Source organism: Octopus bimaculoides, chromosome 6 (genome assembly GCF_046866305.1).
Source record: "Octopus bimaculoides isolate indiv1 chromosome 6, ASM4686630v1, whole genome shotgun sequence".
Taxonomy (NCBI): domain Eukaryota; kingdom Metazoa; phylum Mollusca; class Cephalopoda; order Octopoda; family Octopodidae; genus Octopus; species Octopus bimaculoides.
Window position 1 is genome coordinate 57,867,350 of NC_142933.1, and position 24,990 is coordinate 57,892,339.

General features: G+C 34.8%; 1 protein-coding gene across 2 annotated transcripts; it reads right to left on the reverse strand.

Annotated features, from left to right (window-relative positions):
• Positions 1–23,520, reverse strand: LOC106882192 (protein SET). Of its 2 annotated transcripts, none has more exons than XM_014932781.3 (8): positions 22,850–23,520; positions 15,257–15,328; positions 14,158–14,275; positions 13,013–13,188; positions 12,262–12,341; positions 6,846–6,925; positions 6,191–6,256; positions 1–5,029 (listed from the first exon to the last, which is right to left on the reverse strand). In XM_014932781.3, the coding sequence occupies exons 1-8, from the start codon at positions 23,117–23,119 to the stop codon at positions 4,944–4,946; spliced, it is 948 nt and encodes a 315-aa protein (XP_014788267.1). In that variant the 5' UTR covers positions 23,120–23,520; the 3' UTR covers positions 1–4,943. The 2 variants fall into 2 exon arrangements, with proteins under 2 accessions (XP_014788267.1, XP_014788265.1); XM_014932779.3 differs by having other exon boundaries at positions 14,134–14,275.
• Positions 23,521–24,990: the final 1,470 nt, after the last annotated feature.

Below are 24,990 nucleotides of genomic sequence, written 5' to 3' on the forward strand. Positions count from 1 at the left end.
AGCTATTTTATATTTATTTGTTAAATAGAAAAAATAAAAGGTAAAAAGGTTCAATAGGTCTTTTTCTATTACATTTGGCATTATCAATATGAGCTTTATATCTAGAAGTTTACCATGACTTTTACAAATTTTAATGTTTGGAAATCTAGATTAAATGACATAAAATTGTTTTCATAGTGTAGGTTTGCATTTTAAGATGTGATTGTTATTCATATTGCTTTATAATCAAGAACTTCTGTTAATAAAAACAAATGATAATGGCCAGTTCATCTGATGGTGTAATGCATTGTCAGATCAGACAGCTATCCATAATTGTACATTGTGTCCCAGAACAGAAGACATCATTGACTTGATTTTACTGTTGAGATTCAAATGTAAATGTAGGCACCAGTTGAGAACAGGAGAAGAAAAAAGAAAGAAAAGAAACAGTAACTCAAATCAATTAGCTATCGTCTGCTGGATGAGAGTGACAACTGGGGCAATGGATAATTAAGTGCAAAAATTCAATCTGTCATTCACATCCACTCAAGTTTTGTATTAAATACTGAGCAAAAGAGGAGTGTAGGCTGTCTAAAAGAATCTGGATAGGATTCAGATGTTGCAAGAAAGCAGGTGCCCTATAATCAGCAATACAGTCATTAAGCACATATTTGTGGTTGGATTGTTTCTCAAGTTAGTGCTTACAATTTCTTAATACATATTTTACGACAATTAAGAGAACACCTTGGAATTTATAGAAAGTAACTAATATATAAAAAACCATGAACTTTACTAATCTTGAAGAGTTTAGTTAAAACTTCAAGGATCCTTCTTACCTTGTAAAACCACATAAAAAAGAAAACTAGGAAGCATCACTGTGAAGTGAGGAAATCTTTAGTTATCAAACTACTAGAGCATAATGGTTTCATATTACAATGTCAAGAAGGTTATTGGTGAGCCTTGATCAACAGTGTCAAAAAACATGTTAGTGAAGACTTGTATTTCTAGCAGGTTTGAGTAATTAGAATTTTTCACAGGAAAACAATTCTACAAGGCAGTAACTACATGATTTTAGTGAATTTAGAAATTGGTCAAATACTTGCAATAATTTTAATAGTCAAGTTTGACAAGAATGGTAACTCAACTCTAAATCATACTACCGAAGCAAGTGCTATTAGAAAGCCACACTCTTCCAAGTCACCAAATGATGTAATTATAACAAAGTACCCACACACACACACACACCTGCTATAAAACTATCAAATGATAGTACCTTAAAAGAAGATACATATTAGGTTTGAAGTTTATTATTAAATATAAGAATAGATTTTCAATTGTCTTTGCACCAACAACTAACAATGCTGCTTAATGTAAGAGTATCTGTAGAACCCATTAATTTGCCTACTTTGTCAGTTTTTAGTAGTTAAATTATATTTCTGAATGCTTAGACTTTTGCAATATCTCTTTTGAATTTCAAAGACGGCAACAAATGAATACTATGAAGCATGGAAAAAGAAATACAAATTTAAATGAACCACAAATTCAACTAGAGCCTCATCTTTGATGTAAGTAGGTTTTCTTCCTCCAACAGAGAGCACAGACCAATACACCAGACACAATGATGAAGTTAGGATACTGATGATTAAGACTTCTAAAAGCAGTACAGCTATAAAAAAATTGGTTATCAGCATAAGAAATATTAGTCTATATCTGTGCATGATTAAATCAGCAAGAATCTATAATAGCTCTGAATGGCACAAAGATAAAAGAATGAAAATGTAATCCATTCACAAGGTACATAAAGATGCATAAGAAAACGAAAACTTGATATTTGTTGGTAAACACTTGACAGAAGAGTAATTTTCCACAGGTATCAGTGTCTCTAATTGTTCTTCAAATATATACATTTTACACTGAAGTCATTATACAATGAAAAGTGACAAGCCTGTGAGAATGTTTTTGTCCCATTAATAAAAGGTATAAACAAAAGTTACTCAGAAAAAGTAAATGTTGTTCAACATTAAACTAGCCTGTTAGTCAAATGTATTTTCAGCCATGACCCTGCCACCTCTTTTTTTTCATAGATATATACAGGACTACAATATCCAATGTGCCCTTTGTCTTTCAAAATAGTAGAATGTGACATGAGGAAGACTTAGCTGCTATCTCTAGCAGGTTGAAGTCTGTGAACTGAGAGGCAGAATCTCTATATCCACTTGGTATTGGAGCAGTTGGGCACTGTTGAAATTTATGCTTCAATGTAAGTATGTTACATAGTAAAGATCAAAGTATTTTTAATGAAAAAGATGTTGAAAGTTGATATCTGGTAATATTTGGAGTTATTCTCAAAATGCACTGTAGGAGTTGATTGAAGACATTTTGGTTCAATTTCTGAATAATGGCTTATGTATAGACACTACCAATCATACTGAACAACATGAATAGTATTCAAAGAACAATCAACATGGTATTGTGATACTGAACTCAAAGAAAATATGAATGAAACATTTGAAAATATTCTTAAATAATATAGTTGCATGTTATGTTGTACCATATTTCTCACTGCAAATCTTAAATTTAAAGATTATTATATAAAATACTTGATATACTGTTAAAATATTTATTGAGAAAATATATTTGAAAATTTAGTTTAAATCAATTCCAGCACATTCATTTTGTCACTGCCTCCTTTGTCTTCATTTTATCTTATATGTTAAGTTATTGGGTTTTAATGATACTACAAAAGTGATAACCATGAAAGAGATATTCTGAGACCACAGTAGCTAGTTATACACAATAGTACATTGTACCAAGATATTGAATTACCAAAACTACCTGTCATTTATTTCCTTATGCACCATTACTTGTGTTATTGGTGTATACAATATACTACACAAAGGTGCTTTCAGAGCTAGTCTTGCATTATCTTCTGTCAAAAATGCTATTTTTGCATGCAAGAGGCCTAACAGACCACAACTGTGCACTGCTAAATCAGAAAGTCATACAGGATACTTTCTTATCAAAGTCAACATCATTAGGTTACTTGACTGACTATGTGATTAAAAACATATCAAGAGAGGGAAGGGTCTAAACAATACAGTTCTTGATTATGCTGCAAAAAATCCAAGAAATACTACTATCTATTAGTATCAAAACAAAAGTGAAGAATACAATAGATAGTAAATGATGTGGATTGGGTTACACGGTTCCTTCCCCAAGACCAATCCATTACAAAAAATTCAGTATTTGGTAACTGATATGGAGATGGGAATAGAAGTACCAATATAAAAATGTGCTACTATGATCAGTCTCCAGTTATTTCCATCATTAATATAACAGACTATGAATATGTGCATTTCAATCAGAGACTCATATTGAGATACAAGTAGCATATATATATGCACAGCTAAATAAGAGATAGTTCTGTTAAGTGTATAAACCCTAAAGGCAGAAGAGAGAGAAAAAGGAAAAAGTTCTGCAAGAAACACTGGAAATGTAATCAAATATAAAGGCCTGAGAGCTTGCTTAACACCCATCAAAGTGAAGTCAACACTATCTATAGTGTATATACAAGATGGGTAGAAATATCCAAAACACAGGCAATTACTTCTTTTAAATGGCTTTGTCAGAGAACTGGCTCTTTTCAAGGACTCTGAGACTGGTGAGAGGTAATAATCATTACCAGAATGTAGACCTAGCTTGAATCAGAAATGAACTCTGCTAGAGGCACCCAAAAGTGAGATGGTGGTATTAACTGGGTGACAGATTAAGCCTACCATCCAAGAATATTTCAGTACAAAAGAATATTAAAACAATAATTCATTAAGTCTGCAGAAATTTAAAACCAACCACTTTTTATAATCAGATATCTTTTCTAACACACAATTTTATTTTATAAATACTATCAACTCTTCCTAGACTAAATAAGATCAGACAAAGCATTAGAATGCAAAATGCTTTGACTATCATATATTGAACAAAAAAAAAATTTTAGTCACTTACACTCACTCAGAAAGAAAGAATAAAATTTATGACTGGAGTGTGAACTTTCAGAACATGAACAATAACGAAAAGAAAAGAAAAAAAAAAAAAAAAATCAAAAACGTATGCATGGCCAAAAACATACCCCTTGTAAACCAGACACACTTCATTCAAAAGTTCTAATTAATGTGACACTGAAAGGTAGGAATATATACAAACACACAGCATGTGTGACATGTATATAAATGGAGACAACTGTGCTTTCAGTTCAAAAAGAGAAATGAAAATTTCTTTTTAAGGTATAAAATTTACCTAAATCAAAAATATCTGAAAATCAATACTAAATCCTTAAAAGCTGACATAATAAAATCTCTTACTGGTAGAAAACACTATCTGCAAATTACAGATATCTTCCAACTGTCTCACCAAAATAAAATTGTGACTTTAGGAAGTAAAAGATAAAATTAACTGTAACAGACATGGAATGACCATTTAGTTTAAGATTTACACTGAGATCCATTTACTAGAAAAATTTGATTAACAAACATAAGGGCCCAAAGGGCTCTATACATTAACCCACTGGGGCACTATTTTTTTTTTATACATAGGAAATTCAAATAAACTCTAAAAAGATAATTTCTAAAGTTGGGGAGAGAAAAAATAATAATCATGACTTGTAAGTTCATTTAATCTCAAACTGTGTAATGCTTTAATGATAAGTAGACATTAGTAGTCTGGATGACTGTGCACTGAACATGATTTGATTAGTGAGCTGCTCCACAGTGGCTAAAAAATGTAGTCTGTAGATGAACATTACTGCTAATCTACTGAACTACAAACAACTGTTAGGCTCGCCTAATGTTATCTCTGAAACGGAGAATGACAATATATTTACAGAAGGCCTTGTGATAAGGCTTACGGAGTTTACACCATTTTTTCCTTCATTGCAATCAGTAATATAGAATTCATTTAATAGTCCAATTTCATTCTTTTGATTCTTTTTTTGCTTCATGAGCCTTATCATCATCCTCATCTTCATCATCACCATCTAAAACTTCCACATCTTCACCTGCAAAAAAGATAAGATATCATAAAAAACCTGCAGATGAAGATACTTTTTCTTCGTTAATGTTTCAAACAAATATAAACAGAGAAGAAATTCTGAAAATAGTCACAACCAGTGATACAACAGCTTCAAAACCTTTAAGCCATATCTTCAAAGTTGTTTAAAAAGGCTCCAGCAGTAGCAATGAAAACAACCCTAACATCAACCTTTTAATGTCTATTTATCTGTATCATAGGTTAGATGACCCTATGATACAAATATACTAAGGCCCATTACCACTGAAATTGATTCTGTGAAGCACATCTTGAAATCTAATTACTTTACTTAAAACAGTGAAACATTAATTCTGTCACATTTAGTCAAGTCATAAAAATACATGGTTAAATTGAATTGAGAAGGGGGTGCAAATTACACAAACATCATCAAGATCCCTTAACTGATGCAGCCAGTTATTGGGGTGCCACTCTAGACACTTTCATAGTCAGATGTTGCTACTGTCATGTGTAGCAGGTTTGCTGCATAGTGACCTGCCCAGTACTTTTTGTTGTCAAATGAAGATTTTTTTCTGTCTGCTTCCATGAAAATGGAGTAGGCTTCATCATTCACAAAGCCAAAGTAGTTTCAGTCATCAACTGCATATCAGTATCCAGCAGGCTCATCACTATACATGTGGCAGCAAAACCACAAAACATTACCATAATACAAGTCTATGCACCAACACTTGAATATGATGATGATACCACTGAATAATTCTATGAGGACCTGGAGAAAATCACCAGGATGGTCCTTAAAAAAAAAAAAAAAAAAAAGTCCTCACTCCCTGTCTTAGGAGATTGGAACACCAAACTAAGCCAGGATGCACATGACCAGTTGGCTTGGACAGTGGGACAATTTGGAACTGGAAAAACCAACGACTGTGGACTGCAACTCCAAGAATTTGCTAGCAAGCACAAGCTGACCCCGGCCAACATTGTTCCCATACAAGACCTAGCACAAAACAACATGGCATGCATCCAAAGGCAGAAATAAACAAATATATGTTCACAAAAATACAAACAAGAATACATACAATTCACATAACCCTATGCCTACATCATGAAAAGACAAATGTACATTACATCATAAACAATATAGACTTAATTAAACCAAATTTAATTTTATTACCTTCAAGAGCTTCACCAACTTCCTCAACTTCATCATCATCCTCATCTACTTCATAGATCTCCTCATCTTAAAAAAAAAAAAAGCATCATTATACATGTTCAATAAAAAGAAAAACAAACTATTTCTTTCAATAGATACAGGATAGTGAAACCAAGTATTTCAATGTAGCAGTCTATTACCTAAATGATGAATAGATTCTCACAACTACTTCAAGAGAATTATGGTTAAAGCAAATAAAATTGCTCCAAGGACTGAGACCACACAGCAACATCTTACTCCTTGAAGTACACCATTCACATTCACTGCCTAAGTATATCGGGAAACATCTACATAAAAAAGGCTAAAATCTAAAAATTGACGAACAAGTAAAAATTAAAGCTAAAACACATGAAATTTAAAATCTGAAAAAACAAATACAGTGAATTTACTAATTGAAATGGTGCTCCATAAGTTAGCTGGTGAGAGCCCTACTTCTCAAAATGACAACTAAAGACACTTATGAAATGCTAATTCCTGCAAGTATCAAGAATATCAGTATAATAATTGATGTGAAACGATCACACTAACCTTGAACATAAAAGACAAAAAATGCTTAACAAAAACTGGATACTTATAATTTTTAGTTTGGTATCAAAAGGAAAAAACAACAGCTCACCTTCTTCTTCATCATCATCATCATCTTCATTCACAACGACAACAGATTCATCTAGTTCATCATCATCATCATCTTCATCACTAGTTAGAAAAACAAATAGTATTGCAATAAAACATTAATCTACATGCTCATAAAAGCACATATTACATTGTAACTTAATAATAATAGTCGTCGTCGTCATCATCATCATCATTTAACATCAGTTAGTGAAGAATAGGTTTCACACTTAACCCTAAATTGTTTTCCATTGGATGGTAAAATTAGATTTCAAACCAGCCTAATAAGATTGTTGTTGCTTCATATCACAACGGAGTAATCAAAACATTATCAATGACAACAAACACCAATAATTGTTGGAACTGGTGTTTTAAGCAGTCCATCATTCTGCAATAAAAGACATTCACATATATTAGATAGTTCCCATAGTAAGTCAACATGCTTAAGTTTTGCAAACTCAAGGTATTAAAGAATATATTATCTCTTTTATGAATGACGAGAATGAATTTACATTAACCCAAATCATCATCATTTAACGTCCGTTTTCCATGCTTGGTATGGGTTGGATAGTTTGACTGGAAAGTGGTAAGCTGAATCAGGTTCCAATCTGACTTGGCATAGTTTCTATAGCCGGAAGCCTTTCCTAATGCCAACCACTTCAAGAGATGCTTTTTACGTGCCACGACTATATCTCACTTGCCTTGACACGTCTTCTCAAGCATGGTAGGTCACTGTCTCTGTGAGGACCAACACTTGAATGGTGCTCTTTATGTGCTAGTTGCATCAGCCACAACTACAATTTCACTTTGTTTGACAGGTCTTCTCAAGCACGGCATATTACCAAAGGTTTCAGTCACTTGTCATTGCCTCCATGTGGCTACCTCTTCCAGAAGTCACAAGTTCCCTCCGCCGTTAGAGTTTGGAACTTCTTTACACATCTGTCCTTGTCTGTATGCATCACATGACCATACCAGCAGTCTCGCTTGCACACTACATCTGATGCTTCTTATGCCCAACTTTTCTCTCAATTGGCTTACACTTTGCCATGCATACACAGACATTACGCTTCCAGCGAAACATACTAGCTTCATTTCATGGCTGTTCACACACAAGCATCATACAATATGCCTTTCACTCTGAGAGAGAGGCCGTTTATTACCAACAGAGATAGGAGCTCTCTGAACTTTGCCCAGCCTATTATTATTCTAGCAGATATGCTCTTGGAGTATCAACTACTTATAGTTTTTCCCCTGGCATTTGATGGAATGTATTTTCTGCAGATTTTTAGTGTTAATCATACCTGTGCACCTTCCACACACAAAAACTATTATCCTTGCTAATCTTCCTCTGATATTGCTGCACCCCTTATGTGCCCATAGCTTGCACTGGGTACATTTTATAGAATTTCTACCTACAGATTGAGCAGGGCTATCTACCCGAAGGGGTTTGTAGTTTTTCTGCTCTCCTACTTACTAAGACTTTGGTTTTTGCTAGATTAACAAGACCTTTCGATTCTAGACCGTGCTTCCACACCTGAAATTTCTCTAGTTCTTGAAGTGATTTGGCTAGGAGAACATGGTCATTCACATAGAGGAGCAGCCCATTTTAAATTCCTTTGTTATTGCCTGGAGGGTTATGATGAACAAGAAGGAGCTGAGAACTGATCCTTGCTAAACCCCTACTTGTACAATGAGTATAGCGATCTATACTCATTGCCAACCTTCACCTTACTGGTAGCATCCCTGTACATGGCTCATACATCTCTGTAAAATAAACAAATCACGTCAGTGAACTCTCGTAGCTTTGAGATAATGTGAGGGTTTCTCTTCCAGAAAGCACAGAACTGGGAGAATAGTAAAAAAAAAACTGAGGTGGATGTCAACAGAGAAAATATTGACTTCCATAAAGTGGAAAAAATAAATGGAAGGAAAAGAGTTGGTAAATATTTTGATATGAATGCAAATAGCTGTTACGTGGTAACAGGGAATGCTATAAATAGCAGTCAAATCTTAACTTTTCTGGAAAAGGCTCATACAACTTTCACCAGCCACTTGTCTATTGTTAGGTTCTGCATCGACCACCAGGTAAGGGATCGGGGAACCTTAAAAGCCAAGTACAGAGGTTTATCTTTGGCTAGGTACCTCTGCAGTTGCCTTACCAGAAATATAGCATCAGTGGTGTTTCTCCCTGGCACAAAACCAAACTACATTTCATCTAGACTAACTCTTCCTAATTAGTCGGGCTAAGACTCTCAGTAACTTTCATCGCCTGATCCAATAATTTGATATCTCTGCAATTATTTTTGTCTAAGGCGTCACTATTACCTTTGTAGCAGTTGACTATGATGCTGCTACACCAGTCATTGGGTATAACTCCCTCATGTACAACCTGGTTAACTATACAGGTGATTAGGCCATAACCCATACCATCCGTTATTTTAAGCATCTTAGTGCTGATACATGAGGGGCTAGGGACTTTCCTGGTCTTCATATCCTTCATTGCTTTACCTATCATGCTACTGTCTATTCAGATTGCTTGTCCATCTGTTGGATCCACAGTAGGCAGACTCTCTTTCTCCCATGTCTTCACCATTATCCATGCCAATACACTTCTCTCCAACAATACCACAATTTTCCCTGGCACACTGTCTCACGCTGCATAACATTGGCAAGCTTTGCCTTTCTGCTGCACCCCTGGCTTAGTCTACCCGCTTCCTAGATTCCCTTCTAGCTGCTTGATGTATCTCCTTGCTACCACCACCCTTCAAATCCTTCCAAGCCGATTTCTTTGCCCTAATGGCCCCGTCAACTGCACTGTTTCACCACATCACCCTAGGCTTGGTTGGGGCCCTGCACTAACCACAAATTTGGTCTGTGGCTCTTAGCAAGTTGTCTTGTAGGAACTTCCAGTTATCCTCAATATTGCAAAAAAACCATTTACCATCAAAAATTTATGAACCTAAAGTTGGAATATTTCTTTATGAAATATTCCTCAAATAAAAAATTATGCACAAGAAATGAACACGTTAAACTACATTTATGGCATCCTGCTTTGTCTGAACCATAAATGTGAATTTTGCTACCCACCTTTCCCACTTGTCATTATGTGCAGCCTCGCTTCAATTTGACTTTTGGACACAGCATTGAAGATGACCTTTGATTTTTACCAATGCTGGAACCATTGAGGACCTGCTTCCTTTGACTTGTTTTTGATGGCTGTGCCATTTTCTTGGCTTAATCAGGTTTTATCAATGTTTCAGCCTTCACTGCCCTGGACTTTTGCCCCAACTCACTGAAATTCTCCAGCCCCACTTCCTGAAGCTGATTCCAGCTCTTCGCACCTGATTGACTGTTTAGTTTTATGACTCCGAGAAGTAACCACCTTACAGCATCCTTTGTTGCCCCCTGTGTCTCTGATGCAAAGTTTTGGCTTGTGGTATTGCATTAGGCATAGCAATTGTTGCCGTGTTTCAACTGTTTTATCAATGCTTTCAGGCATCTTGCCTCCTTTGAACTCTTGTATATAGACTGTAACTTTTCCTTACATTTCAGTTATCCCTTTTGCTTTTCAAAACCAAGACACTTTCTAGCCACATTTGTCATTCTTGCTCGTTTCATTTTTCAATGTTCATACACACATGCCTACACCCAGTTACACACATGCACAAGATCTGCTTTCATTAGTTGCTATCTCATGTTCTCTGTGCCCTTGTAAGACACAACTTGTTTCTATTAGACCCCTGGTTGGTCACGTACTTAATAGAGAGAGTTGCTTGTCTCTTGCAATGCGCCAGCATGACACACATGTGCTTCTGCTCATCTTTGAAGGCATTTCATACCAAATGCATTCTGCAAGAAAATTTTCACTGACGTTATGGACTGAGAATGCACGCACTCATGCACACTGCCTCAGTCACACTATGACTGGCATATTCCACATGCTCACTCACACTAATTTTTGAACTACCCAAATAGATACCTGTCCCTTATACATTCTCTTGATATGCACAATTTTTCTCAGCCTTCATCACATTCATCTACAACACATACTTTCACAATTCTGAACACTGTTTTCATTTTGCTGTCTTGAAATGTATATTTTGCTTTGTAATTTTTCTTCCATTGCTTTGCATTTTTCATTCCTCCTGCATACTTCTATCGACTTGCAGTTTGCAGAGGGGTAGTGTAGTGAGACAGAAAAGATCTATTTTGTTGTTGTGGCATAGCACAGTTGTGCTATGCCCACCTCAATCAATTAGAGCTGGCTGCAGAAGGATACCAGTAGCAACTTCCACCTAGCAGTATTGTGCACCTTTTTTGAATAGCATAGAGTTACAGCATTGACAGCCCTAGTGACAACATCGCCTCCTTCGACATGCTACTATTTCAGTGTACATCACCTTCCCACGCGACTCAATTTATGAATATCAGTTTCCACTCTGCTTTATATAAACTAAAATATATAGTAAGTCATGCAATTTCTTCCTGTCTCGCTGCACTATTTAATGGTTTTACATACACACACAGAAAAACAAATTCTCATGACATCGTACCAGTACTTATTACAGTTTGAATAAATTATGTGTTTTAAACCAGCCTTTATGAACTTTATTTTCACCAATTGCAATGCAGCACACATTGGATTCATTTATTTATTTATTTTAATATACAGGTGGACTTTTACACACCAGTATCAGCTCTACCTGCAACATCACCAACCCATTCACTTGGTAGTCCCTGCCTCAGTTTAATGTCACCAATGTAAGATGTGACCTCTGACAAACCCTAAAAACTCATGCAATCAAATCTCTGAAATGGACTGTTCTAAGTTCTGATTTCTGTCATTTGATGATATAATCAAATTGATACTCAATAATATGGAAGCCATGATATATAAACTAAAAGAGGGCTTACAAAATTTCATTGTTTTGGATAAGTTTTCATTAAAAACTGCCATTTCATTGGTTACAATGATGAGGATTCCAGCTGATCCGATCAACAGAACAGTCTGCTTGTGAAATTAATGTGCAAGTAGCCGAGCATTTCACAAACATGTGTACCCTTAACATAGTACTTAGGGAGATTCAGCAGGACACATAGAATGTGACAAGGTTGGACCTTCGAAATACAGGTACAATTCATTTTTGCCAGCTGGAGCAACATGAAATAAACTATCTTCCTCAAGGACATAACGTGCTACTAAGAATCAAACTTACGACCTTACAATCATGGACTGAATACCCAAATCATTTGATTAACCTGGATAAAAAGTTAATGTGGGCAACTATAGTTGGATTGATCAAATGTTTAAATGGAAACCCAATTTACCACCTTTATATAGAAAATGGGAAATTAAATGAAGACTGAATACAATTATTGCAAATAGTGTAAAAAAAGACAACAAATGAATACATATATACCTGACGCCATTTTCTTCTACTTCAATGTCAGGAGCCAAGAAATATTGTAATGGATTGGGCCACATATCATCCTTGATTACCTGAAAAGTTAACAAAAGTAGATAAATGGAAATGCTTTCCCAAAATATTTACTCTATGAACAGATATACTTTCTCCAAAGTCAAGGACCTAATTTCAAATGGAAATTTAGCTTGATATTTGGTCTCAATTTACCTAAAGAAAAATTCTTTTCTAAAGCTGCCAGCTAAATTATGCAAACATCAAACAATGAATGTCACACCAACAAAGCATTTCTTTTGAGTGTAAAGGGGATAAAAGGAAGTAATAAAACCATGCTCAACAAAATAGGTGGCTTTCACAGAAGGCACATTAAATGGAATCATGGCAAAGCCTTTCTTGCAAAAGGCAAGTCGAATGCTGATGTACAGTCCAGAAAATATTTAGAGAAGTAGAGTGTCAGAATGGATAATTTATCACTTCTTTCTTTTCTCAGATTCAACAAAAAAGGTACAGCAGTTCCTCAACAGAGCCGCAGCCTAGGCTGGAACACGTTAAGTAAATACATCTCATTAAGCATGAAGTCTGGTTTACAAAAGTGGCCCCTTTTCTACCTTTTCTTTAATAGCTAAAAGAAATTTTACCTCTTTCATTAGCAATGGAAACTTATTTGGCTGGTTAGCCTCAATTAACCATACATCAAAACTATTTCTATTTAAATCTCAAACTGAAGATTCTAAGACCAAAATCTTACCTCAGCTATATCATCTGCTGATGGATCCTTATTGTCTAAAAACCAGGTGAAAAAAGTCCGGTTAGGTTGATGCTTTCTCTTTCTATCAGCAATCACAATCTGTTCTCGCTGCACCTTTTTTGTCAGATCCATACCATCCTGCCAGTTGATAGATGTTGACTTTGAAGCAGGGTCCCCTAAAAAGTGGAGATAACATAATATCAAATGAATAAACAGCCCCAATTTATCAAGTAAGAATCAATGTCAACACAGTAAGCAGTATTACCAGGTGTACTCTTTAACAGCTATATGAAAGAATTGACAGCTCCATAGTATTATGGTGTGCCTTGGCAAGTTAAGAACCTTACCTCACCTAACTGTGGGGAAAAGGAATCATATGCTCTTGGAATATTTTGCAATGGACGGGAATTACATCCATAGAAAACTCATCTCTCATAAACTTGACATTATCACATCCAAAAGGAACTGCCAGTCTTAAGAGAAAAACCAAACATCCAGAACACAGGATCAAGATGCATAGTAGGATGTTAAATTTTTAACCTGCCGAAACTAGGTCCCTATTTAAAAGAAATACATTCAGTTCTTTTGACTCAGAACATTTGATCCCTAGAAGTCCTCTTCACCATCTTTCTTGCAGCTGTTTATGTGGAACACTAACGTAGTTAATCTAATTAGTCTCAGAGGTGCTGCAAAGAACATGGGTGCAGCCCCCTCCCTCCATACCAGACTAACAATCACACACATAAAAATTCAATAGGAAAGAAAAAATTAGTCCCAGCCATTAACCTCACAATATTGTATAAAAGAACAGTAACAGTAGTTTTGTATTTAACAGCTACACAATCCAAAGAAGTGTATTAGCACTGATTTCAAATTATAGATAACTTTGAAAACAGCAGCACCTACATGTCCACAAGTGACAAAACACTGGATAAACAACTAATGAAATTCATATTCCTTTAGCTCTCCACAGTGCATTCCTTTCTTTCTTTAAAATATAGACAATCCAATGAAAATCAAACACAATTAGGTCACATGTAGAATACTAAAAAACAAGTACGGTAGTTAACAAACATGAAACAAAGGGATTTACAATCTAATTCGGAAGGAAGAACACTTACACAATGAAGAAATATTTGACATACCCGTCGTTGCCAAGTGGAACTCCTTGCACAAAATGTCATTTGAGAAATATGGGTTTGGTGAGAAATGAAATTTGACTCTATATCCAGACTTAATATCCTCAAACTCTTCAACTTCCACCTAGAGAAATTGAAAATGATATGCATTACAGACACCCATCTAAAATCAATCCAGGAACCAATTTACTGAGAAAACATGGTATACACAATAAATTTCTTTTTAAGAAAAAGCAAAGTATTATACCAATAATAGTTATTATTCCAATTTATGACCTAATAAATAATTGTTGAAAGGTCATCCAATGTCCGAAACCAAAATCTCTCACATAAATTAGAAGAAAGCTTAAATTTGTCTAATGTGAGCAATAGAGAATGTCAGATTGGTTGCTACACCTATTCATTTAATACCTCTTTTTAGCACAAATGCTTCCCTTTATTAAGTGCATTATGTATTAGCAAAATATCTTAAGATTGGTGTACAGAGCCTCGTCAAGGCGGATTTTTCTATGGTCTACTGCCCTTTCTATCACCAACATTCACCTGCTTCCAAGCAAGGCAACATTTCCCCATGACTGGGCATGTTTTCTTAGAAGATTGCAAAGAAAATACACCTCTTGCATGATGGTGACATCCATATCTATCGTGTGAAGGAGACAATAATGCACACACAATGTTTTTCATACTAAGGAACTTGAACTAGTGAAAACACCAATTTATGCAACCTGGGCAGAATAAATATAAAGTATTTTTGCTCAGTGCACCATGTTATCAGCAATTATCTCAGATACACACACATGATGAATTTCTGCAATTTCCACCAACCAACCTCCACTCATAAGACATTGGTCACCTTAAAGGTAAAGGAAAAGCTGAGAGATAAAGTACGCTCACACTAAAGTACTAAACACACAATTAGCTAAGTATTGTTACTAGCAATAAAAAAGTATTTATCTAACTAACCTAGACACTAGTACAACCTTTTCTTACATCATTCCAAATATGTACATCTCACCTATAATACAATGAAACATAAACTTGCATTCAATTGAAAAATTACTTCAACCCTCCACTGCCCACTTAGGTACTTTGGATTCCAACTCACCATATTGAGATAATGTAAACATTCTTCCTCTTCTTCATCAAGTATAACTGAGATCTGTGGATGATTAACAAACTGAAAGTAACAGTCAAGGAAATGTGTTAAAAACTGAACAGGGTGGGAGAAAGCTGATGACCTTTGTGCATGCAAACACAAATGGATAAGTTCATCAACAGTGAATTGTAGTAAGTGTACAATACTGCTAGTAGTTTGTGCAAACTGTTTAAACTTTAGCATCAAATACCTCAAAACATTTAAAATTTTATCTCCTAATATCTTGTGTAAGATAGCAGTTGCAATTTTAATATAACAATTAAACCAAGCAATTTATATTTTTACCCCAGCGCACTTTTTCAAAAACACTGCATATCAAACAACCAAAAACAAACTAGTTAGAAAGACAAATTTTTGGCTCAATCATGAGGTTGTGAGTTCAATTACTCGGTGGGGCGGTGTGTGCTTTCAGCAAGACATTTACTTCATGTTTCAATCCACTCAACTGGCAAAAATGAGTTGGACCTGTATTTCAAAGGGACCAGCCTTGTCACATTCTGTGTCACGCTGAATCTCCCAGAGAACTACGTTAAAGATACACATGTCTGTGGAGTGCTCATCCACTTGCATGTTAATTTCATGAGCAGGCTGTTTCGTTGATCGGATCAACCTGAACCCTTATCATTGTAACCAGTAAAGCACCAGTTTTCAATTAACCATTCATATTCCTGTGCAGGTGGCACATAAAATACACCATTTTGAGCATGGCGGTTGCCAGTACCGCCTGACTGGCCTTCGTGCCGGTTGCACGTAAAAGCACCCACTACACTCTCGGAGTGGTTGGCATTAGGAAGGGCATCCAGCTGTAGAAACTCTGCCAAATCAGATTGGAGCCTGGTGTAGCCATCTGGTTCACCAGTCCTCAGTCAAATCATCCAACCCATGCTAGCATGGAAAATGGACGTTAAACGATGATGATGATGACTATAAACAACATAGACATTAAAAGTGATGAAAATGAATAAGATAGGAAGAAATTTAAACAAATGAAGCCATGACATAAATAGCTTTTTCAGACACAAAGCAGGAATAAATTTTTAACATAGTATTCCATGGTGTTGTGTAGTTAAAACAGACTATTTAATAATAGTCATTATAAATGTTGGTTGACTTAATCAGACAGATGAGGAGAGGGAGTAAATGACAGAGTTTTTGAAAAATAATTTTCATTTCATTTCATATAAGTACCCCAAAATGAAATAAAAATTAAATTATAATTATTGAATGTATGCTACATTTCCTGATATTACACATCACAGTATCATAAGTTTTAAATGCATGGGGAAATAAACCATAAAAAAGTGGTAGTCAATAGCATAATGCCATCCTATTAATCAAAATAAATACACTCTAATCAGTGCAGTCCAAAACTTGCTTCACACCTGAGTAATCAGGGTAACTAAAAACATACTTTTAAACATTTCATATCTTCCCTCCTTTATTCATAAGATGGGAAGAAGATATACTAAAATTGGATCTGTTTTGCATATTCAAGACCCAGCTTTGATTTTCAGCAGTTTAACTATTTTCCTTATGTTACCATTTTCATTATGCTTCTGTATGCAAGTATAATGCAGATCAAATACACAGCCCTAATGGTATGTTAATGTGACATACCTATTTACACTGATTAAAAAATAATTCCAGAATCATTTCAAAGTCTATGGGTTACACGAAATACCCTGTGTCAGGTTTTCTATGGTTGCAGGCTCTTTGTGTCATCAATCTTCATTTTCTTCCAAGCAAGTTAATATTTCTGCCCCATAGCCAGACAGGTTTGCACTGAAGATTAGATACCACTTGAAATTCATTACAACTAGCAAAATGTTAAGACATAGACACAAACACACCCATGCAGGTGCACATAATAGTCTTCACTTAATTTCTAACTACCAAATCTGTTCACAAAGCTTTGGTCAACTTGGGGGGGGGGGGGCTACAGTTGGAGACACTTGCTTAAAGTACCTCACAGAAGGACTGAACCTGAAACCATGTGGTTAAGAAGTGAACTTCTAACTACACAGTTATGCCCCCATCCATCTATTCATGAAATTTAATATAGAAAGCATCAGTACATGGAAATATATATAAAAGGTGCATACTAGACAGGACAATAAAAGAAAATATGGATAATTCATTGCACAAAATTTGGACATTAGTAAATTGCTATTTAGTGAAAGGGAATACTAAGCTACAAAAGGTTGCAGAACAATGCTGTGAATGGTCAATGGCCCTTGCTTCCATTCAGACTAAAAGACAAAGCACACAATGAACTGGAATGGCTATTATCAAAAATTTGCTCATCAAATTAGGCTTATGAACCACATATATTCTTAATATACAAAAGTGAATATGTGCATCAAGTTATAGGTCACAACTTTGCATCTTGACAGCTGAACTTATCCTAAACATTGCCCTTTTTTAGCTCCTGATACCAAGCATAACAATGGTAGTGTTCTGATGAGAAAAATAAATAATTGTGTAAATTAGTGCAATATTTTTTTTGGAATAAACAAATGTAAAAGTAAAATTTTATTTTAGGATTTATAATATTGTTCATGTATTTTTCTGAAGTTCAATATGAACTTATCTTCTGAGTTGCTTGGATGCAACAATTCTAAATCAAGAATCAACATTCTGGGACCTACAAGGTTACTACTGCCTTTGAAAAGCTAAGCATCCAAAATCAAGTAAATCCATGAGATTGTATGTATGTTGGATTTTATTAAACCTGGACAAGGTTGGGCACTGATGTTTGTTTTATATATAAAAGGGTAAAAAACAAAACAAGAAAACAACTTTTGAAAAATAGAGCTTAATTCTTGATTCCCTTTGGATAAAAGGTACCATTTCAAAAAAGCCAGAACACTGACCTAGAAAGAAAAAACATTTAACTTTTAAATATTTATTTATACACACACACAAACTAAACTATTATCTAAAATGTTAAAATTACGATTAACATTTTTGTTAAAAACTCACATTTCAATAAATCTTTTTGACAACATAAAAAGCATTCTCCAAGTGTAAATTTATACACTGCATGAGCACAATATTAATGTAAAATTCTTGAAGCAAGTTATAACACTGGTGTCATTTAAACTGAAATTTGCTTAAACAAGAAACCTCTCTTCATCACCTCAAGAGCCAACCTGCAAACCTGCAAAATCTCATCTGTAGTCTCAAAGAAGAGACATTGGAAAAGGAGGAGGCCTCATTTGAAGATAGTGAAATGTGATCGTTCAATGTGCCCACCACTGCTCCTGCTACAATTTGCAGACACCAAACTGTGATAAAAAATTTACTTTGCCCAGGATCTTATATAGACTTAGGTTTGAAAACTGATGGAACATTAATGAAAGCTAATACATGTTGAATAAAGAAGATGATTGTAGAGTAATACGGAAAATAACAACTGCTGCGTGTGCAGAACCCATTCCACTTAAAGGAATTGGTTAGCACATTGATGTCCCAGTGCACTAGGTCAAATCAATGGAGGTTTCCCAAAGGAGCAGTGATGAAGGCATGCAACCATGCATTGGAATGTGGCAATGAAAAGGCCAGCAAGGAATTTGTAATTTATTAACCTGATTTAGTAATAGATACTGATGGGAGGTGGGGCACTAAGCAAATTCCAATCAACTAGAACTGGAATGTGAATTAACAGAAATTTTGATTGAAATGATTATATCATTCTTCTAGAAAGTTAACAGCTAAACATTTATAATTCACATTTAATATCATTAATATATAAAGAATTGGAAAGATTTCAAACGGCATTAGCATCTCAAATCAGGACCTGCAATTAAGATAAATTTTAACCCCCTAACATCAAATGAAAACATCATGGAACAGTTTATAGACTGTAAAAATACAAAAGCTAAACAGTTGTGTACTGCTGACTGAAATCTGCAATAAAGCTCTCTTTTAACTAATTGAAACATAATATTAAAATGAAATCTCTGTGAAACCCTTGCACCCTGTCAGGGAGGTTGCCTCACTATTTCTTTAATGGTTAAGTCACAAAGAGAAATAATAATAATTAAAGTGCCATGGTCAAAAAACGCTTAGGTTGCAGTAAAAATTATTAGAATTCCATAAAAATATTCTAAATCAACTTAGGAATATTTAGATGAATGAGTAACATCCTTGTTACTTCAAATCTAGTGTAAATTCAGGTTTGTGTAGTAAATTATTAGACAAAACAACATTTGGTCAATTAAAGTCCTAACTTAACATTAATATTTTTTTTTTACACATTGATAAAACAAAATCGCTGAAATGAATCTACTGGAAATAAGCATTTTCACTTTATCTGGAAGAAAGAAGAGTGACCATGGCACTGGCAGCACTTTTGTGAAATTGAAGCCATTAATATTCATTTCACAGAAACCATTGCAAATCGATAACTGCAAGAAAGAGAGAAGTAGGAGGGGGAAAATTGGGCTGGTGTTAGCGCATGGCCTGAGGTAGGAGTTAAATACAAAATGGGTGATGAGGGAAGTGAATCAGGAATGCCGAACTAAAGGTGGCATAGGACTAGCTAGCTTTGAGAACACACAGGTTATTCTGGATATACAAAAAGCAGAGATGAGATAGGATGCTTGTAGAACTAGAGTCATTTTATGCCAATCCGTTTAGTGGTTTTCTTGGAATGCTGTTAGGACGCCTGTGCATAACAGATCCCCACTGCATCCGACATGAACTGGGCACGAGAACCAAGTATTTTCTGGGTCTGGAAAAAAAAAAAAAAAAAAAAAAAACCCCAGACTTTGAGAAGCGATTCTAGCCATATATCGACGACCTTGTGTTTGCTATGAGGAATCTTCAGCACCAATAAAACCTAGCTTTGTAGAGAGAGCATGAGGGCTCATCGTTTGTGCAATTCGGGGGTTTAATGCAGAATCGCACCTCTCCTTGAAAAATGCATTTTTTTGAAAATATTTTTTCGGATTCCTGTTTTAGATGTCGGAGATTACGAATATGAAAAAAAAAAACTTTAAAAAATTTCACCCCTTCCATTCCCCCAATTAAATTTTTTTATTTTGTTTACTTTAAAGAGATATGTAGCGAATTGACGAACATATGCAAATCGAAATTAAATATAGACTTAAACATTAAAGTGAAAAGAATTTGCGTTTGTGTTTGCCTTAAATAATCGTAAATAATAATCAAATGTAAATTAAATATACATGGAGTTTAATAATAATGTTCAATTTTCCCCCCTCGCCCAATTTTAAATTTTGAACTTTTTCATCCATTTTATTTGTCTGTCTATTTACCCCTATCCATTTATTCATGTCTATCTATATGCTTATTGAATTTAATACTTTGAAAACGTGGTTTCTTGCATATTCAGAATCTCCGTCATCGAATCTGCAGGAAAAAAAAATAAATAAATAAATAAAAACCGGAAATGTCTGTTTGTGTGTGGGGAAGTGGAGGGGCGACTGTGCACCAGATCCGCCAAAGGTTGTTTTTAAAAAGATTTCGAAAAAAGTTCAAAACTTTAAATTAGAGAGAGAGAGAGAGAGAAATCTAAAAAGAATTTTTTTTTGTGAATATTCGTCATCTCTGACATCTAAAACGTAGTAACCCGAAAATTAAAAAAAAAAAAAAAAAAAAAAAAAAAAAAAAAAAGCATTTTTCCAGAAGTGCGATTCTGCATTACTCTTTCACTTGTTCCAGTCATTTGACTGTGGCTATGTTGGAACACCGCCTTTAGTCGAGCAAAGTTTTTTTTTTTTTTTTTTTTTTAATATATGAAGTTATTTTCTTCTTGTGGTCCAAAGAGGCGGAAACGACACGAATTCATTGCCATAGGATGATGATTTTGAGGTATCTGTTCATGAATCAAAAAAAAATTTGTGCAAGGTGTTATGGTTGCATGCAAGTGATGCTCGAAAGGGAAAGGTTAGGCTAGAACGAAGGAAGATATCAGCTGCGTAAAAATGAACTTAGAATATGAAGGCAATGCAAATTAGAGGTGCCAACTGGTCAAATGCATCATTTGTACGCGCGCATATATTTGTGTGGATATATATATATATATATATATATATATATGTATACATATACATACATACACACACTTAACGTGCGTATTCCCCTGGATTTTTACGAAGTTCAGAAAATGCTGCATGCAGTACTAAAAACATATTTGGCTAGCAAAAGTTACATACTTTGTTATTGTTCTATTTTCTCTCTCATTAAATCATACTAAAAAAAATATATCGAGTGCATTTTTAAAGAAATATTTAATGTATTTTTAATTCTAACACTAATCTGCAACGAAGGGAAAATATATATTGAAATTACGCTATCAAGTACTACTTTAATCAATGGTCAAATGAAATGGATCTGAAAACTGTTTACATTCTATAATAAGCCTGTATATTTTTGAGTAATAGTTAACGAAGAAAGCAGTTATGTCCCTTATCTACCTTGGGATCACATATACCATAACACACACAACGCTTGATAGTATGTATGATCAAAACATTGTCAATTAAGATGGAAGAGTGCACAAAATATATAACCGTCTATTAGACTTACGATAATTACGAAGCATCTTAAGCTGAAGACACCTCGAATCAATCGTACTGTGAAACATCAACCCAGTTACTACATAGGCTATTTTCTTGGTTATCAAAGATTACGAAGAAAAGAAAAAAAAAACCTTATAAACATACACAATTGTTACTGCGGTATAATCGGTCGGAGTCAATGAAAAATGTAAGATCTAACTACTATCTAATAAAACCATATTTATTTTACATATTGCTGAAAATAAAGTTTGAGGATTTGAGTAACTGGTCGGCTACCTAGTTTCTGCTTGCTCACTATCACTAACCTCAGTCGTCAACCACGCTAAATTTTGAAATTCATTAACCTATAAACACACATCGTTCGAAAAAAAATACCACCGGAAGCTGATTAAAAGCACGCCGGGGAATAGTAGAAACAATGTACGAGTTTAAGGAAATCTTAGTGAACTACCAACGAAAAACAATGTTCACTCTCTTCATATTTTCATTTGAAAATTGAAATAAACGTTAACAATTAAAATATAGATATAAATCGAATGTATAGGAATCACGAACACATAAAGCGAATTGTTATTAATGGGGGGGGGGGGGGAGAAGCTTCCATGTTAGTTAGATAAGCTTAGTTCGTACCATGATACCAAGGAGTAGAGTAGATAATCAAACTGGTCACTAAGTGGGGGATTTCATTTTCACTTTTACTGGAGCCAACAGATGCAATTTAAAACAAAAGGAATTTAGATAAACAGAAATATTATCTACAATACGTGTCTTCTGCGTCAAAATAAGCATAAATATCTAAAATCATAACTGAAAATACATTCACTACTTCAATTATTGCACATAAAATTCGAATAATTACATTTCAAATACTGAACGATCAAAACTGGTAAACAATTCAATAATTTTTACATAAAAAGTTAACTATTTACAACAAATATCTGATTAAAACAATGACACACTTTCACACAATGCGAAAAATATGGAAAAAGGATACAGCAGTAACCCAAAAGTTGGGGATTTTCTTTATAAGCTCATTTCTCCGATCGAAATATGGTCTTCTTAATTTGTTAAATTTTTGTTCAACTTTCAGAATTTCTTCGCTAGCTTTCTCATTCAGGGCATCAATTTCGTTTTGACATGAATCGATGTCTTCCAACGCCTTTTGGGTTTCACTATCAAAATCCCGACTTTCTTCAGCTTCAGAGCTTGCCTCCGAAATAGCTACTTTTTGTACTTTGCGTGGTGTACCCGTGCCTGTTTCCATCTTTGATGCTGATCCCTTGACGTTGCAATTTTTTTTAAAATGAAGATTTCGCAGTTAACACCTGGACAAAATAAAAAAAAAACTGGCAACAATTGAGCTAGCGTGCTCAATCTCTATGTGTGTGTATATATATATATGTATCTATATCTATACATATACTTATTTGTGTATATTAGGTACAGATATACATATACATGTATAAATCTATATATATATATATACACAAGTAATTTTTTTATGTTTCTATATTGAAAATGTTCAAAGCAGTAGTAGCCTTGAGTGTTAAATTACTTTTTGCCTTTTCAACTAAATCAAAATGGGTTCAGTTGATGAGTAATATAACAAATAACAACGTTTGCAAAAGTTTGCAAGGTACCTTTGCGCAAATACTCACGCTTCACGCGGGAGTATGAAATCAGAACAGTATGGGCGAAGTGATTGGTTAAAGTAAATGAATGGCGCCATCTCGATATATTATTAGCCAATCGCTGGAGACGTCACATGAGTATTCTCCACGGTAAACATCCGGGCACTGGAACCTGTGAACAAGATGGAGGAAGTTGAACCCGAAGAAGACAAACCAGTAAGTACTGCTGAAGCTAACTCTTTCCTGGATTTAGATTTTAGCTGTAAACAAACTTGCGTCGGCGAAGAATTGCCATTAAGCGGGCTTGATATCGGAAAAAGTACTGAGAGTGAAACACAGGACGAGCTGTCGGTAGCAGGCGTAACTAAACGAGACCTTCAAAGCTATCGCAATTTACCTGGTCTTCTGTCACCACATGCAGCAGCTCATGTTGTGAAGGACGAGAACGACAATACAACTGCAGCAACCCAAACAACAACGTCGTCAGCAACACCGACGACTACTACAACACAAGTATCAGACGCTAAAAGGCCTAAACTTTCTGCTTCATTACCATCACCTGGCCATCAACAACTGCCCGACCCTTGCGCTAGTCCTGAGTCCGGGAAGAGAAAGAGGATCCAACATGATTATCGTCGACTGTCCAGTTCTGGATACATGGACGACTACGTTAGTGGTAAAGAGAGGCGTTTCTCTTCGACTAGTGATTCTGATGTAAGCTCTTCACCGGCCTCACCTAAACCCAAAACCAATTCATCATCGAAGGTCAAAATGATCAAACAATCGCCCAATTCTTCTGAAACCTCCCTCAATGGATTACCTTCAAATAAAGGTAAGTGATATTTGTTTTAAGAACGAGTGATAATATTTTCGAAGGGGTACGTGTGTGTGTGTGTGTATATATATATATATATATATATATATAAAACAAAATTACGTCTGCTTTTCGTTCTCAAAATTCCCACTATTATAAAAAATAGATCCTCTTCCCCGAACATTATTTATTTACATCTATACATAATTAGGGCAACTCCCTTTTTTGAGGGAAGTGATGGAGTATCAAAGGCTCGATATGATTTATTGAATTGCGTTATATATTTCCATTTTGAACATTAGAGCACTTTGTCTAAACTAACTGAATTAAAAGTACGGCGTCATAATATGCCCACGATATTATATAAATTATATGTATAAATAAAATTGTCTACTGCAAAAATATATTGTTATTCAAGAATGTTGAGAGTGACTTCGAAGTTTCGGCTAAGAGTCCGTTATTATATAAATTAAAAGTATATGTATAAATAAAATTGTCTACTGCAAAGATATATTGTTATACAAGAATGTTGAGAGTGACTTCGAAGTTTCGGCTATAAGTTCGTAACTGGCTTAGCTGGGTGAAACATCGAAGTCACTGTCAACAATATGCTTGTATAAGACGTTTGTATTCTACAAAAGTATAGAGATTAAGGTAAAATTGTTTTCATTTCAACATAAAACCAAACAA

Coding starts and splice junctions, on each gene's coding strand:
- LOC106882192 (XM_014932779.3), bottom strand. CDS start 23,119: ATGGAAACAGGCACGGGTACACCACGCAAAGTACAAAAAGTAGCTATT. Junction 14,276..15,256: donor GTTTACATTATCTCAATATG/GTGAGTTGGAAT, acceptor CAATTTCTCTAG/GTGGAAGTTGAAGAGTTTGA. Junction 6,257..6,845: donor TGATGATGATGAAGAAGAAG/GTGAGCTGTTGT, acceptor TTTTTTTTTAAG/ATGAGGAGATCTATGAAGTA.